The following is a 15,855-nucleotide window of genomic DNA, read 5'->3' as shown; positions in this document are numbered from 1 at the left end:
ATCGAGGGTAGGAGTGGGGTCGTATAAGAGTTTGAAATTGTTGTAAATGGCGCGACCACACATCCTCCTTGAACGCGGCGCCCCGTCCACGGCCTTGAGCGCGCGCGCACACCTCGTCAAGGGCCTCGCGGATCATCCGCTCGAACCGCCGCCCACGGACATGGCGATAGCGAGTCCGCCATGTGGGGAGGTCTCCGGCCGCTCCTCCTCCGGGGTCTCCTTCTAGATGGCCACCGCCGCGCTGGACGGCGGCGGGCGGGGCGGTGGAGAGGAGGCGCGCTGATCGGGAGGCGGCGGCGAGGGAGGGTGCAGAGGAGAGGAAAGGTTGGGGTTTTAGGATTTGGGAAGGAGAGCGGAGAGCTCGACAGAGAGATCACTGATGTGGGGTTTGGGGTTTATCAAGCTTGGAGAAGCTATATTTACTACCACATATTAATTTGTCACATAAAGTATAGTATTTATTTAATTAATTAGGAAGAAAACATATGCATGTAATATGTAGCTATCATTAGCAACATTAAATATAATAAGATAGTAAAAATATGAACTATTAAAAAATTTATATGGATATAAATAAAATTAAAGAGTAATTAAGAGGTGAGTATTAATGGAGTTATAACTATTAATACATTAAATGTAGAATAAAAAAATGAACCACCATTAAAAAATATAAAAATATTAAAATTAAAAAAAAAGGAGGGCTTGCCATGTCATCAATTTTATTGAGGATTCATATAGAGTAAATTATATATATATATATATATATATATATATATATATATATAATATATATTATATATATATATATAATATAATATACTAGTAAATGTACGTGCAAATGTACATAATAATTATTAGAAAAGTTATAATTTTTTTAAATTATTTTTTAATTTTAGGTCATATTATATGATTGCCAAATATGTATCTAAAAAATTTAAAGTAATAAATCACGTATTAAGAGATATATTTTAAATGATAAATAATTAAACAATAATCTCTAATGCAAAAGTAACTTTTGAAATTAAATAGAAAAATAAAATCTGTTAGGAAATAAATTTTTGAAATTAAATAGAAAAATAAAATCCGTTATCTTAAAAAGAAAATATATTTTGAAATTAAATAGATAATATCTAAAAAAGATATTTTAAAATAAAATAGGAAAATATCTTTTATAGGATTTTCACACCCATAATCTGTTATAGAAAACTTACTTTTGAAATTAAATAAAAAAATTTATATTTTAGAATTTTCACATTAATAATCTGTTATAGAGAACTTACGTATTTATTGTTGTTTCTATTTCTATTTTTATTCTTATATTTAAAATTTTTCGTATGAAAAGAAAAAAATGGGCGCTAATTTTTCTGCCGAAAAATAGGTCTGTCGACGGACTCAAATTTGAATATACGTGCTTTATATATAGTATAGATATATATTAGCTGACATGGACAAAAATGCCCCTCGCACGTGCGACTTGACCTGGACCAGACCCCGACCGCGGTCGCGACCACCACCTCGGGTTCCACACCACACGCGGCCCCTCCCAATGCCATAATTTAAGGAAAGGATTTTATTTTTTTCAAAAAAAGGAAAAAAAAAAACTCCTCTTAATAAAACCCACCACAAAAACGCACCCACGCTTTAAAACCCCCCACACACCACCCACCTCTCCCTTATCTCAAAATTAAGATTTAATTTAATAATAATAAATACATACATTTTAAACTTACATTTTATTTATTCTAACAATTTATAAATTTATATTTCATACATAAATTTTTTACATATTATTATTATAAATAAATTATTATATCGTATATTAATTTGTGGGGCCCACTTGCGGAATGGAGAGTCCACTTTAGGTGTCGAAAACACCGGTGGATTTAGTTAAAAAAGAAATAATAATTAGAAAAAGGGAAAAAGTAAAAAAGAAAATAAAAATAAATAAATAATAATAGATGAGAATAATAATTAGGTAGTGGGGATTTGGGTGTTCACATCTCAATAATATCACAAACACTCTCTCTCTCTCTCTCTCTCTCTCTCTCTATAGCTACTTTTTTTTTGGGTAGTGTAAAAAAAAAAAAAAAGCGAGAAAAGGAAATTTCGAGAATTTGAGGGGGTTTTCCGAAATATATTCGCCATGGATGGATAGATGAAGAAGCTCCGGGATCCTTCTCCGCCGCACTCGCAGCTAGGGTTTCACCTCCTTCGATCGATCGAGGTACCAACCTTTTTCTTTTTCTTTTCTTTTTTTTTTTTTGTGTGGCATTTGCTGCGTTTTTTGTTTGTGTTTATTTTTTGCGTGGAGAATATTCGACCTAGATCCGAGATTTTTTGGTTCGGATTAGGGTTTCGTGGCTTTGTTGGGGATTTTGGGGAAGGAGGAAGGGTTCAATGTAGTTGTAGTGGCTATTTGAAGTAAAAGAGGAGTCGTTTTTGGCGTCTAGGGTTTGGATTGTTAGTGCTAGATCGACCTAAAAATGGTGTAGGGTTTGTAGCTTCGGGTAATGTGTGTGCAAATCTCTTCTCTCGTGTTCTCTCACTAGTTTTCCTTTAACTTTTTAGACCAAAAAAAGTGGTTTATTTTTGAAGTGTTAGGGTTTGTTTTAGTGCAAAATGGGAGCGATCTATGTAAGTTTTTTAGTTTTTTTTTTTTTTTTTTTTTTTTTTAACTGTGATTTTTTTGATGTAAAATGTAGGTTTCACATTCTCTTGCTTTGGTTTAATGAATCAAAACAAAATGCGCCGTTGTTCACTGTTGTCTAGGGTTTCAGATTACTAACAACAATCGCCGGAGATCTCGGCTTCGATTTCGTTTTTATCCCCTTTAACTTTTTGAATATTAGGAACAGATCTATTGTAGCTGTAACTTGTACTAATTTCACAGTAGAGGCATTTGATTGCATAGTAATTTTACAGCTTACTTTTTTCTTCGCATTTTTTTATTAGCCCAATGAGGTGTTCACTATTCTCTTTTTGATTATATTAATATGTAACTACCAATCACTTCTCTTTGATTTTTATTATGCTTGTCATTGTGTGATATTATACATTTTGCTGTTTTTTGCTCTCTTTTTTTTTTTTGAATACTTTTTAACCTGTTGAAACAGAGCTAATTTGTTGAATCTGAAGAATATTTTTATATGCTTGCCTTTGTTGCAGTGATTTGTCGTAGAATCGAAGGTTTCGCGACAGTTTGAGGAGAAGATGCAGAGAGTAGTAGTGCCGCCTCGTCCCGAGGAGTACTCCTTGAAGGAGACCACCCCGCACCTCGGCGGCGGTGGGGCCGCGGGCGACAAGCTCACGACCACCTATGATCTCGTTGAGCAGATGCAGTATCTCTACGTTCGGGTCGTGAAGGCCAAAGACCTGCCCACGAAGGACGTGACGGGCAGCTGCGACCCCTTCGTCGAGGTCAAGCTCGGCAACTACAAGGGAACCACCCGCCATTTCGAGAAGAAGACCAACCCCGAATGGAACCAAGTCTTCGCTTTCTCGAAAGAGCGGATTCAGGCGTCGCACTTGGAAGTCGTGGTCAAGGACAAGGATTTCGTGAAGGACGACATTATCGGGCGGGTGGTTTTCGACCTCACTGAGATCCCTAAGCGGGTCCCGCCCGACAGCCCGTTGGCCCCCCAGTGGTACCGGTTGGAGGACCGGAAGGGGGATAAGGTGAAGGGGGAGCTCATGCTGGCTGTTTGGTGGGGGACTCAGGCCGACGAGGCTTTTCCTGATGCCTGGCATTCTGACGCCGCGACCGTCCCCAGCGACGGCCTCGCGAATATTAGGTCGAAGGTGTATCTCACTCCTAAGCTCTGGTACGTGCGTGTTAATATTATCGAAGCCCAGGATCTTCAACCTAGCGATAAGAGCCGGTTCCCCGAAGTCTATGTTAAGGCCATATTAGGGAACCAAGCTCTTAGGACCCGTGTATCTCCGAGCAGGACGATTAATCCGATGTGGAACGAGGATTTGATGTTCGTGGCGGCCGAGCCGTTTGAGGAGCACCTGGTTCTAAGCGTAGAGGATCGGGTCGCACCCAACAAGGACGAGGTATTGGGGAAGGCAATCATCCCGTTGCAAAATGTGGACAGAAGGCTTGATTATAAGGCCGTAAACACCCGGTGGTACAATCTTGAAAAGCATGTGACAGTCGATGGCGAGCAGAAGAAGGACACCAAGTTTTCTAGCCGGATTCATGTGCGAATTTGCTTAGAAGGCGGGTACCATGTATTGGATGAGTCAACTCACTATAGCAGCGACCTAAGACCCACCGCGAAACAGTTGTGGAAGCAGAGCATCGGAGTTCTCGAATTGGGTATTTTGAGTGCTCAGGGGTTGCTGCCGATGAAGACTAAAGATGGGCGTGGGACGACAGATGCTTATTGTGTTGCCAAATACGGGCAGAAATGGGTCCGCACGAGAACCATCATAGATAGTTTCACTCCCAAATGGAACGAGCAGTACACGTGGGAGGTCTACGATCCGTGTACTGTTATAACGATCGGAGTGTTCGACAACTGTCACTTACAAGGGGGCGAGAAGGCGGCGGGTGCGCGGGATAATAGAATCGGGAAGGTGCGGATCCGTCTCTCTACTCTCGAGACAGATCGGGTTTACACCCATTCTTACCCTCTCATCGTGTTACTTCCTTCGGGAGTGAAGAAGATGGGAGAGGTTCAATTGGCCGTCCGATTCACGTGCTCCTCTCTCCTCAACATGTTGCACCTGTACTCCCAGCCGTTGCTGCCGAAGATGCATTACCTTCACCCTCTGTCCGTGATGCAGCTTGATAATCTGAGGCACCAGGCCATTCAGATAGTCTCGATGAGGCTAGGCCGTGCTGAGCCACCTCTGAGAAAGGAGGTAGTGGAGTATATGCTCGACGTGGATTCACACATGTGGAGCATGCGAAAGAGTAAAGCCAACTTCTTCAGAATCATGGGCGTGTTGGGCCCTTTGATCGCCGTGGGGAAATGGTTTGATCAGATTTGCCACTGGAAAAACCCTTTGACTACAATACTAATCCACATCCTCTTTGTGATATTGGTTTTGTACCCCGAACTGATTCTCCCGACGATCTTTCTCTACCTCTTCTTGATCGGGGTTTGGTACTACAGATGGAGGCCGAGGCAGCCGCCCCACATGGACACGCGTCTCTCCCACGCGGAGACCGCCCACCCAGATGAGCTCGATGAGGAATTCGACACTTTCCCGACATCTCGGCCACCCGATATCATCAGGATGAGGTACGACCGTCTGAGGAGCGTCGCGGGGAGAGTACAGACGGTCGTGGGCGATTTGGCTACGCAGGGAGAGAGGCTGCAGTCGCTCTTGAGCTGGCGGGACCCGCGAGCCACCGCGCTGTTTGTCGTGTTCTGCCTGATCGCCGCCATCGTGCTCTACGTCACGCCGTTCCGTGTTGTAGCCTTTTTGACGGGCTTATATGTGCTAAGACATCCGAGGTTTCGCCATAAGCTCCCGTCGGTTCCGCTCAACTTCTTCAGGAGATTGCCCGCGCGAACCGATAGCATGTTGTGAGAGCAGGTATATCCGCTCCGTGTTCCGGTAAACAAGTATTGTTTACGTCTCCGTGGGATTCCGCGCCTCGTCAACTAGTATGCTGTTCTTGTTGGACTGTCTTGTTTTGTTATCATGTTTTTTTGTTGGTTCTTCAGTTTCTTTGTACTGCTTTCCTCTGTTAATTTGTGATGGTGCTGCTTTTGTTCGACTCGCATCGTATTTAAATCCTATGAGTAGATCATCTAGTATCGGTAGGCATGAACCTGTCTTTCTATTACTGTAACATAGTTTCCGCTGACATGCTGTAGTATGCTTGTTAGGCCATTTTCATGCTTCTTTTTGTTAGGTGTTTAAGGCTTCCGCTATTCAGCTTGTATGTTATGGAACTTCATCTTAAATCGTGCGATATTTCATGATTCCAGTTTAGCAGTCGCATTCGTCGATCATCACGGATGGAGTAGACTTTTGTATGCTGTAGTCTCGTAACTTCGCTTCCATGAAGTTCTTTTATTGGAATCTTTGATTTTTCTCTTGGCAAATTCTTTTTGTGTGATGTTCTTGTTATAGCAGAATTCGATACTCTGGTTCATTCCCACTTCCATTTTGTTTGCTTTTCTCATGAACTAACATCATTAGCCATATGATGGAATTGAATCAGAAACAGTTTTTCTTCTTGTGCCTCAAGTAGAAGATGATTTGGCATGTAAGTTCACTTATTGTGTAAGTTGCTGCAGTTGAGAGTAGTTCCAAATGCTGCAGTTAAATGTCCCTCTGTGCAGCTTCAGCTACAGCGGTTCGATCCGAGTATATCGAACTAATCGTGGTATTCCGGTACAGTTGTAACTGTATGCAACCAAACAGAAGATCCGTCGGGTGGTGCTAATCTAACTAGACCTTGGTTTGAAATTCGAGGATTCGTCGAGGCCCAAGCCCATAACCTTCTCACAGTTGCAATTTTCATCTGTTGAGTTTTATTTCCAGCTACATTACCAAATGCTTGGTTTGCATGGTAGTTCTATATTTTTTTTTTGTTTTTCCTCTTTAATCTAATACTAAATGAGGATCTTATTTAACACTGTTCCTTCCTATCTAATGATACCACATTAATACCCCCACTTTTGTTAACTATTTATTTTATTCTCAATTCTCAAAAAGAAGTGGGTATAAGCCAAGGATTTAAGTATCGTGGCGCGGGATTGTGTCCGAAACTTGCCGACATAGTGCATATCGGACCGTGCGATGCTTGTCAGTCATAAAAAAAAATATGTGCCGATATATAATGGCATGGAATATATATTTTCTTCAGCAATAAAATATTCTAACCGTTTAGTATGTTTCTTTATCAATTTTTTTTTACTTTATTGAAAAAATTATTTACTAATTTAAAGAATAAAGAGTTTTGAGTTATGTTATCGACACGGGGATTGTACTGTGCTGATACCTCGTTAGCACGATATGACACGGTGGATATAATCTGTGTTGATGAATGCTTAAAACCATTGGTATAAACTCTCTCTCTCTCTCTCTCTCTCTCTCTCCAAAAAAAAAATTAAAATAAACTAAAATCTTTGAACAAGTTTGTCACATGTTCCAGAGTCTTGATACCTACCTAATCCATTTACTTTTTCAAAAAAAATTATATATAAACTTTTAAGACAAATATTTGTGGGCCAAGCAACAAGGACTGAATAAATAATTCCACAAAAATATTTATTCTCCAAAACAAAACAAGGAAAGTAATAAACTGGTGACACTGACACATAGAATTGAGAACAGTGATTTGAAATTTGAGATGTTTGTGGCTGAGATTTAGGTTAAAATGTGTGGAGACACCACTCAACTATAATATACTCAGAAATAACCCCCTTAATTTAAATTTTTTTTTTTTTTTTTGTTGACATATTTTTAAGGTTAAAACAATTAATGGTTAGTAGCTAATACGGCCATTTTAATTTAACAAAATATTCAACTAAAGTATGTATCTTTTCGAATACTTTTAAATTTTATTGCGGCGTAATAAGTTACGGTATTTTAAGATATTTTTATTGTATTTTAATAACCCCGAAAAAAAGAAGTCAAAGAAGTGCCAATAAGAAAAAGAATTAAAGTTGCGGGGACTATTTTGAAATAGCGTATATTCGAGGGGTTCTCCATACATTTTTACCTTATAAGTTAATTTATTCACCCCCTAATATTTTAATTAATAATTATAGGGTCAATTTTGGAATATGTAACACATGCATGAAAGCTAAGCTTATGTATTTGAATATATATTTAATATGTTAAATAATTATTCTTGTATATATATTTTTTCATTCCTTTTGTTGTCACAAATGTCAAAGGGGTTAATTATACAAAGCATGAATTGGGCCTCTCTCCTTTTTTGTAAAAAAAAAATCAAAAATTATTGGAAGGTGTTTTCTTATAATAATTTTGATTTTATTCTTATTTTAGTACTATTATTATTATCATTATTATTAAACTTGCGTGTTACAATTGAATATGCATTTGTTAGGTTTCAGAAGCTACCTCTATGAGGGTTATTATTTATGGTTTGGTGTAGCAAAGAAATATTAGTTTTTGTTGATAAGGACATTTTTTTTTTGGCCCTTTCCTTTTTTCTTTTTTTTTTAATATTCATTGTCTAAAACATAAGAGATTATTCGATGGACCGCGGTCCATAGACCGGCGACGCCAAAACTCGATTTCCAGAGGCCTTAATTAATTAAACCTAAATATATTGCTCGTTAGATATGATCTACAATTTCTAATTAGTAGTTTGAGAATTGTTATTGTTTGAAAAACCCATTACTTATGCATTTATGTTGTGACCGTATAAGAAAAGGTATAAAATACCAAGGCATTTATCATTTATACTTGTGCGGCGACCATATTTTAATCATGGTTTTAGATATTTGACATAGATAAGGACACAAATAAAACCGCAACATTCACAGAGTCTTTACAGAATAGTTTGATTGTGCATCCTTCACCTCACCCCGATATTGACATCAGGTGCATGCACCCTCTCTCTCTATATATATATATATCAACTTAATGGTGTATGACTAATTTAACTTGTTTAATTGTGGCTTAGTCAAAGTAGCAAACCAGATAGATTTGGTGGGCCCATTTTTGGGATTCACTAAGCCAATGAGAGAGTTTTCTTTTTTTTTTTTTTTGAGAGAGATAGGTAGCACGCTACCCGCTTCATTTATTTTATTTAGAAATAAACTTAGCTGTGAATATAAATCAATTAGGATTCCAACTTGGGTCTCAGGTACCACGCTCCATGAGAAAGTTTTCTATTATATATAAAAAAAGGGTAAACTTCAGATGCTATCCCTGTGGTTTTGCACTTTCTCACTTTAGTACCTTATGGTTTAAAGTGTATTAAATTAGTGTCATGTGATTTTATTTTTATCTTTTTGTCGGTTTCTCCATTAATATTTTGTTAAATTATATACAAAACACTCCAGATACTCCACCTAGGTTTATTGAATATTCACTTTAGTACCCTTTAGTTTTAACTTTGTCATTGGTTTAACGAAAAAAATTAATGAAATCGATAATAAAAGGATAAAAATGAAACCACAGGACTCTAAATTTATACACTTTAAATCATGAGATATTAATAAAGTGAGAAAGTGTGAAACCACATGGATAATATTTGAAATTTTTTCTAAAAAAAAAAGAATAAATAGCTCAAAAATTTCTCTAGAAGCATCCAAAGTATGTAACTCTCAAGCACATTGTCACAATTTATGAACTAAAGACACGAATTAAAAACTTACCATTAGTTTGATAAGATGGGACTACTTTTTTTGATTTCCAAATTAATCACAGCTTATTTTAATAATTTATATGGTTTTCAGGTTAAAATAACACTTGACTTTTAAAGGTTTTCGCAAAAAAAAATACTAATCTCGTGCCACACGTCATTTTTGCCAATCACATCAAATTAATGACTAAATGGATTAGTTTAGTATACTTACGGAAGTTTAGGAGCCGTTAAATTATTTTTAATTATTTTTTTTTTAATAAAGAGATTTAATTAGTTATGTTATTTTTTTGAATTATAGATTTTTTTTTTTCAGCAATGCTTCGGTACACCATAATTAAGTATTAAAATCAAATTCTTAATTAGTAAAGGATATAGTTGGATTTTACATAAAGTAACCTATTGAACAAGTTACGGATATCATATTGAAAAAAAAATTAGTAGTATATACTAAATTTGTTAGCATCCTATAATATTAAGTATTTTATTTAGTTTTGTTACTTACCAAATTAGAGAATACCTAATTTGTTCAGTATCCAACTCAAAAAAAAAAATATTGAATTTAAAGTTAAGTTTTGAAGTTGGTATTGTAATGTCAAATTTTAATTTCAAAAATTTATATTAAAATTTTAAATTTTGAATCTACATTGTACTTTTAATTTGAAAGCTAAATTTTAATTTTTGATTTAAATTACTTAAAATTTTGAATTTGAAAAGAAAGTTTTATTTTAAATTTGTGTTTTATATTTAAAAGTTGAAGTTGATTTATAATTAAATTTTTTATGTTGCTTTACATAAAATTTACAGTTTAGTTGTAATTTGAATTTCAACTATTGTTGTAGGTATTTGAGAAGGTTATAGTATTCGTAGTTTGATAAAACCGATTTTGTAGACCAAAATATTTTTTTTAAGATCAAAATATATACCCTTTTTAAATAAGTACATGGTGAATGATATTTATACCTGAATAGTAGGTCGCCTGTAAAATCATATTACATTTTAATCATCTATATATTTACAAAAATAAATAATTAACATTTACATAATATATTAAAGTATTATTATTATTATTATTATTATTTTTTGATTCCGCCTAGCACATATTCACACTTTGGTCCTCGTTAGGGCAAGGAGTGCGGGGCCCACTCTTGTGTACCCTCAAAAAAAAAAAAAAAAAAAAAAAAGGAACCGTGTTTTTCAACACACGTGGCAAGATGTGATAGGATGGACAAACGTAACGATGACGTCATCATCTGTCAGAGTATAAGATCTCTTGTGGTTGGTGGTGTTAAAGAAAAAAAGGGAAAACTTCAAAAACCCCCCTGTAGTTTCGTGCATTCTTACTTTAGTACCCTGTGGTTTAAAACGTATCAATTTGCCTCTCTGTGGTTTCATTTTTATTTTTTCGGAAGCTTTTTCGTTAATATTTCGTTAAATTATATACAAAAAACTTCAGATAACCATCTATGTTTATCGAATATTCACTTTAGTATCCTTTAATTTTAACTTTGTCACTGATTTAAGAAAAAAATAATAATAAAATTGATAACAAAAAGAGAAAAACGAAACCACAGGGGGGCAAATTGATACGTTTTAAACCACAGGATACTAAAGCGAGAAAGCATGAAACCACAGGATACTAAAGCGAGAAAGCATGAAACCACAGGGGGGTTTTTTTGAAGTTTTCCCCTAAAAAAGAAAAAAGAAAAAAAAAACCTAATGATTTTCACTTCTAATTAACTAAAATTTGTACAATTAAAGCCTGGTTAGTATAATATTTAAAAGAGTAATATTATGTCCTTTCCCATTTAGTTGCAAGTAAATTAATGAGATTAATCCAATGCTCCAAGTTGATGATTTGAATATTATACGGAGTATATATATATACGAAATTTTTTTTTACATATATATCTTTGCCGATCATGTAACATATACAAATACGTACCAACTTTATATATATATAGAGCTACATATATAAATATGTATTTGTACAACTGTCCAAATTCAAATATGTTGGTTCAGTAATCGGTATTACTGTATTTTAATGACTTAATTATATCATGTTCGTGTAATGTGATGTGGCAATCAAATTAAGTTAATTGCTATACTTTTTGCCTCCAATTAATTAATGATTAGTGGGAAAATTAGAGGAGAAGTTGTTAATTATTGACTATATATATAGAGAGAGAGAGAGAGTTTCATTTAAATATTGCTATGTCATTTTCCCCTTAGTCAATTTAATTAATTAGGTAACCCCTTGGCAAAAACAAAGAAAGATACAAAACCCATCCAAATGCTAGCTTTAATTATATTATCTCCTTCTAGTAATCACTTATTACTTTATGATAATTAATAATTAATGTCAAGTTATGTACCCTATATATACATATGAAGGTCAATATATAGTTTAGGTGTATATGATGCTTTTTTAACTTAAGTGTACATATTTGGTTAACTTATAATCATGTCACCTTCTAGGGTTCTTCTTCTACTACATATATTTTGAGTGTTGTGGTTGAGTTGGATCGAAGAACGTAATTGAAGGCCATAATCCTCATTACAGTAATCTATTGTTGACATAATTTACTTTTTAACAGGAGAAATTAATGAGAATGCGATCGATTTCCTACATTCTATTCGAAAGAGCAAAGTGTTTAAACTACGAACTTGCGTATGATGTGATCTTCATCGATCGTCCTCATATCCCTCATGTATCTCACGGTCGCCTTTAGCTTTGTCGGTTTTTCTCTCGGTTGGTTACTTTGTCAGGCAGCAAGCACGAGTACCACGCTGCGTGCGTATGGCTATCGGCGTGAATGACAGACACGTACGTACGTTCGTTCGTGCCAGTACTGCTGCCGTTGTCGCGACATGAACTACATAGTAACCAAGTGTGAGCCTTCGGAAGGAGATGGTCTCTACACCCTTGCATGCATGTAGGCACGTAGCCAAGGGGCATTTCTAAAAGTCATTTTGCAAGAAAAATCCGGGTTTAGTCAGGTTAATTACCATGGTAATTATTAATTAAACAAGATTAATTGTCGCTTGTATTTACCATTCTGATCGAGTGTCTGTGGAGGGTAATCTTACCCACATACGACACGAGAAATTTCGTGCCTGGACCTAGTTTACCATGTCATCTACTGACGATCAATTCACTTAAAGCGTATAGATACAGTGCCCATGGGTCTCGATTGTGACTCGGTCCAACCAGCCTCATGCCACTTCGAACATGACTGGCCCACCTAATTTCACGCCATTTCGAACATGACTTAGCCCAACATGGCCTTCGACTATAGGCCAGGATGCTAGTCCATTTAAGCCAACACTACTGACGATTGATTGAGCTGATTAAAATGCAACACATACACACGAACGGACGAGGGAGCTAGCCCTATTATTTCCCTATATTCTCTCCAAAGAGATTAATGATGTAACTACAATATACTTTAGGGGCATATGGAACCTTTTTAGACTACAATTGTGAAAATGAATTTGTAGGGCCCACCATGCATATATATATATATGTGTGTGTTCTCGAATTTCTTCGATTTCTTATTTAACATGCATGTAAAATAGTTGCAGCTGTACATAACATTAATTTTCTCTTAATCTTAATCTCCATCTCCATCGAGGCAAGTAGTACGGCTATTGCGACCAAGTCCATAGGCCAGGTCCATACAATAACAATTGTATCCTCCACCCTAAAGAAAAAGAACAAGCTATATACTAATTAAGAAAAGGAAATAGATGAACAAAAAAAAAAGAGAAAAAGAATAGAAAAGTGATTATGTAAGTAGATGGATAACTTGTTGCGGCTCCTCTTGGTCAGAGGGAGGGTTGAGGAAGGGTTCGGAAGGATCGACACGTCGAACAGAAGAAAGGAGGCGGCTCTTTATAGCTTTTAATTGCGATTTTAGACGCAAATATAGATGGAGTGTAACGGAAATCGGGTTCGCCATTAATGGCCGCTTCTATCTCTCATGAAGGAGATCAACAAGGATTATTGAAGGAGAAAGCGAAAGCGATCGTCGAGTTGTTGCAGAGAGCAGCAGCAGCAGCAGTAGTTGTAGTAGTAGTTGCATGGGAGATAATTGTAGAGGGAGCTCAAAGGAAGGGGAACAACAACAACAACAACAACAACAACAACAACTGCTACAACAACAAGTACTCCATAGTTGTTGTTCTTCTTCTTCCGGGATGATCGGTCCCTCTTCGTCCATGTACGGTAACACCGATTGAGCGAGACTGGATTGGATAGAAGTTAATTTATTGCTTACCCTAGATTAGAGAAGAAACCCATGAGTTAGATTTTCTTTCTGATTCTAGCTAGATCATGACTTGTGGTGGTGTTTTTGATGGATAATAGATCATCAAGGTATGGTCATGGGAAAAAAGCAGTGTCGCAATCGACACGATAGAATTCGACATATTGTTTTCAAAGTAGTCTCCAAGACCTATTTTGATACTTGTTCTCCTTTCCTTTCCTCTCCTTTTCTTTCTTTCCCCTTTCTTTTTTGGCACTTACACAAGAGAGATCTAGAGAGAGAGGGTAGAGGAAGAATTAAAAGAACAAATACTAGGCCATATTGTTTTCCTGAGAAAATTTTAAGGAGTCCCCTTGAATTGTAGGGATTAGATTTAGTATATATTTGCTCAACCAAATTGTAGGGTTCTTAACTATTTGTATAATTTCCTCATGATTCTTAATTTCTTTTTAATTTCCTCTTATATACTCTAACAAAATCAGGAGCAAGGATTCAGGAGCGTATGATTTGGCGGAATTGGATCAAGCCCTCTTCTTCTACCTGGATGGCAATGATCAATCATCACTTGTTCAAGCGCAACGGCGTACGCCTCTCTCTCTCTCTCTCTCTCTCTCTCTCTCTCTAGAACAGTAGTGTTGGTTCTTAATTTTCCACAATTAATTCTTAAGGCATGCATATCTTCTTGTAACTTTTTTTTTTTTTTTAATCTGGATTTCTAATTAAATTGTTCTTTAAACTAGTTGTTCTAAAAAGAAGGTGCAATTAATTAATTGTTCTTCAAACTTAATTTCCTTTTTAACCCAACTCTTATCTACTCTATTGCCCCCACAACATGCACTTATATATAAAGGAGGTGCAAACTAATATGTATACTTTTGTTATTGAGTAAAAGTTTGTTACATGAGTACATGTTTATATATTAGCATGCTGTATTAATTTGAGGTATATATATATATATATATATACATATATATATATATATATATATTTATTTATTTATTTATAAATATAATTAGTTGCATATATATTGCACCTTGAGGAGAGCTAATGATGTTCATGTGTTGCAGAGACTTTGAATATTTTCCCTTCTGAGCCCATGCATGTAGAAGATCCATCGTCAAAGGTACTGACCACATGTTACATTATTTCTAAAACTTTTTATTAATTCAACACCCCCCATTAATTTCTAATTGTGGCTCATTTCCTTTGTTCCTTGCACTTGCTTTAATTTACGACCATCTAGAAATTCTTTTTCTTTTTCTTTTTTCCTATGTATTAATTAAAATAAAAAAATGTAGTGTTCTTAACTTCTTATATATATATATGTGTGTGTGTGTAGGGTGCTATGACTATGATCCCAGATGGAGGCTCTTCTAAGAAACCATTAAACAAGCCTATGGAATTAACAGGCAAAGAGAAAAGTGATCCCTCAATCCCCCATCCTGATGACCAAAGAAAAGAGATAACCAAAACATCAATCAAGGTCTCTCTCTCTCTCTCTCTCTCTCTCTCTCTTTATTATTACTATTACTACAAGAACTACCTTTTATTATTATGTTTATTTTTATTTTTAATTATTGTTGTTCTTTTAAATGGTGGGAAGCAGAGGGGAGGAAATGGAAAGGGCACAACAACATCTAGTTCAGAGCATGAAGGTCCCAAGACACCTGATCCCAAAGTGAGTAGCACTGCTAATTAATATATACAAACAATATGCATGTATTAATTAATCTCCTATTTATGTTTTTTTTTCTCTTTTATAATAAAAAGATGATAATAATGAAAAAAGAAAATTGTTGCAGCTTAATATAAAAAAAAACTCCTTGTGATCTTCTAATGGCATGGTTTAATTAATCTGACTCATTCTCATCTTGTGTATGTGCAGATACTAAGAAGGCTTGCACAGAATAGAGAGGCAGCAAGGAAAAGCAGGCTTAGGAAGAAGGTCCATTAATTAGTTAATTAATTAATTAATTAATTAGTTAATTAATTAGTCAACAATATTTACCAAAAGAGACATGCACATACACTTTATTCTTGTGTGTTTTGATGTTTTCAACATGCATACATATATATGTATATTTATTTGTCATTTTTCCTTAGTTTTATATATATATATATATATATAGAGAGAGAGAGAGAGAGAGAGAGAGAGTGAGAGAGAGAGAGTAGGGCTACTATACTCTTATGAGTATAGAGCCCTTCGTACTCATAAATTATTTTCGATGTTGGGGCTTCCGAATTAACGATCCACACTGTTAAACATGATTTAGAGTATTT

The 15,855-nt window shown here is 35.8% G+C and overlaps 2 protein-coding genes across 3 annotated transcripts in view; both read left to right on the top strand.

Moving 5' to 3' along the window:
* On the top strand, positions 2,017-5,955 carry LOC109720268 (FT-interacting protein 1-like). The gene is made up of 2 exons (XM_020247257.1): positions 2,017-2,224; positions 3,166-5,955. The coding sequence occupies exon 2, from the start codon at positions 3,211-3,213 to the stop codon at positions 5,542-5,544; it is 2,334 nt and encodes a 777-aa protein (XP_020102846.1). The 5' UTR covers positions 2,017-2,224; positions 3,166-3,210; the 3' UTR covers positions 5,545-5,955.
* Positions 12,914-15,855, top strand: part of LOC109720857 (transcription factor TGAL7-like) — a 15,416-nt gene continuing 12,474 nt past the window's right edge. Inside the window, exons 1-6 of one of the 2 annotated variants that reach the window (XM_020248206.1) lie at positions 12,914-13,530; positions 14,058-14,158; positions 14,643-14,698; positions 14,915-15,058; positions 15,182-15,253; positions 15,461-15,520. In XM_020248206.1, the coding sequence (XP_020103795.1) occupies positions 13,391-13,530; positions 14,058-14,158; positions 14,643-14,698; positions 14,915-15,058; positions 15,182-15,253; positions 15,461-15,520 (573 nt within the window). In that variant the 5' untranslated portion in view covers positions 12,914-13,390. Of the gene's footprint in view, positions 13,531-13,825; positions 13,975-14,057; positions 14,159-14,642; positions 14,699-14,914; positions 15,059-15,181; positions 15,254-15,460; positions 15,521-15,855 lie in introns of those variants that run through there. The other variant, XM_020248207.1, reaches the window with a different exon arrangement.

The sequence above is a fragment of the Ananas comosus genome, linkage group 14, assembly GCF_001540865.1.
Source record: "Ananas comosus cultivar F153 linkage group 14, ASM154086v1, whole genome shotgun sequence".
Taxonomy (NCBI): domain Eukaryota; kingdom Viridiplantae; phylum Streptophyta; class Magnoliopsida; order Poales; family Bromeliaceae; genus Ananas; species Ananas comosus.
Note: the sequence above shows the minus strand (reverse complement) of the source record. Positions and strands in the feature narration are given on the sequence as shown.

Bases quoted from the DNA above. Each gene is read 5' to 3' on its own strand.
- LOC109720268 (XM_020247257.1), top strand. From the start codon at position 3,211: ATGCAGAGAGTAGTAGTGCCGCCTCGTCCCGAGGAGTACTCCTTGAAG.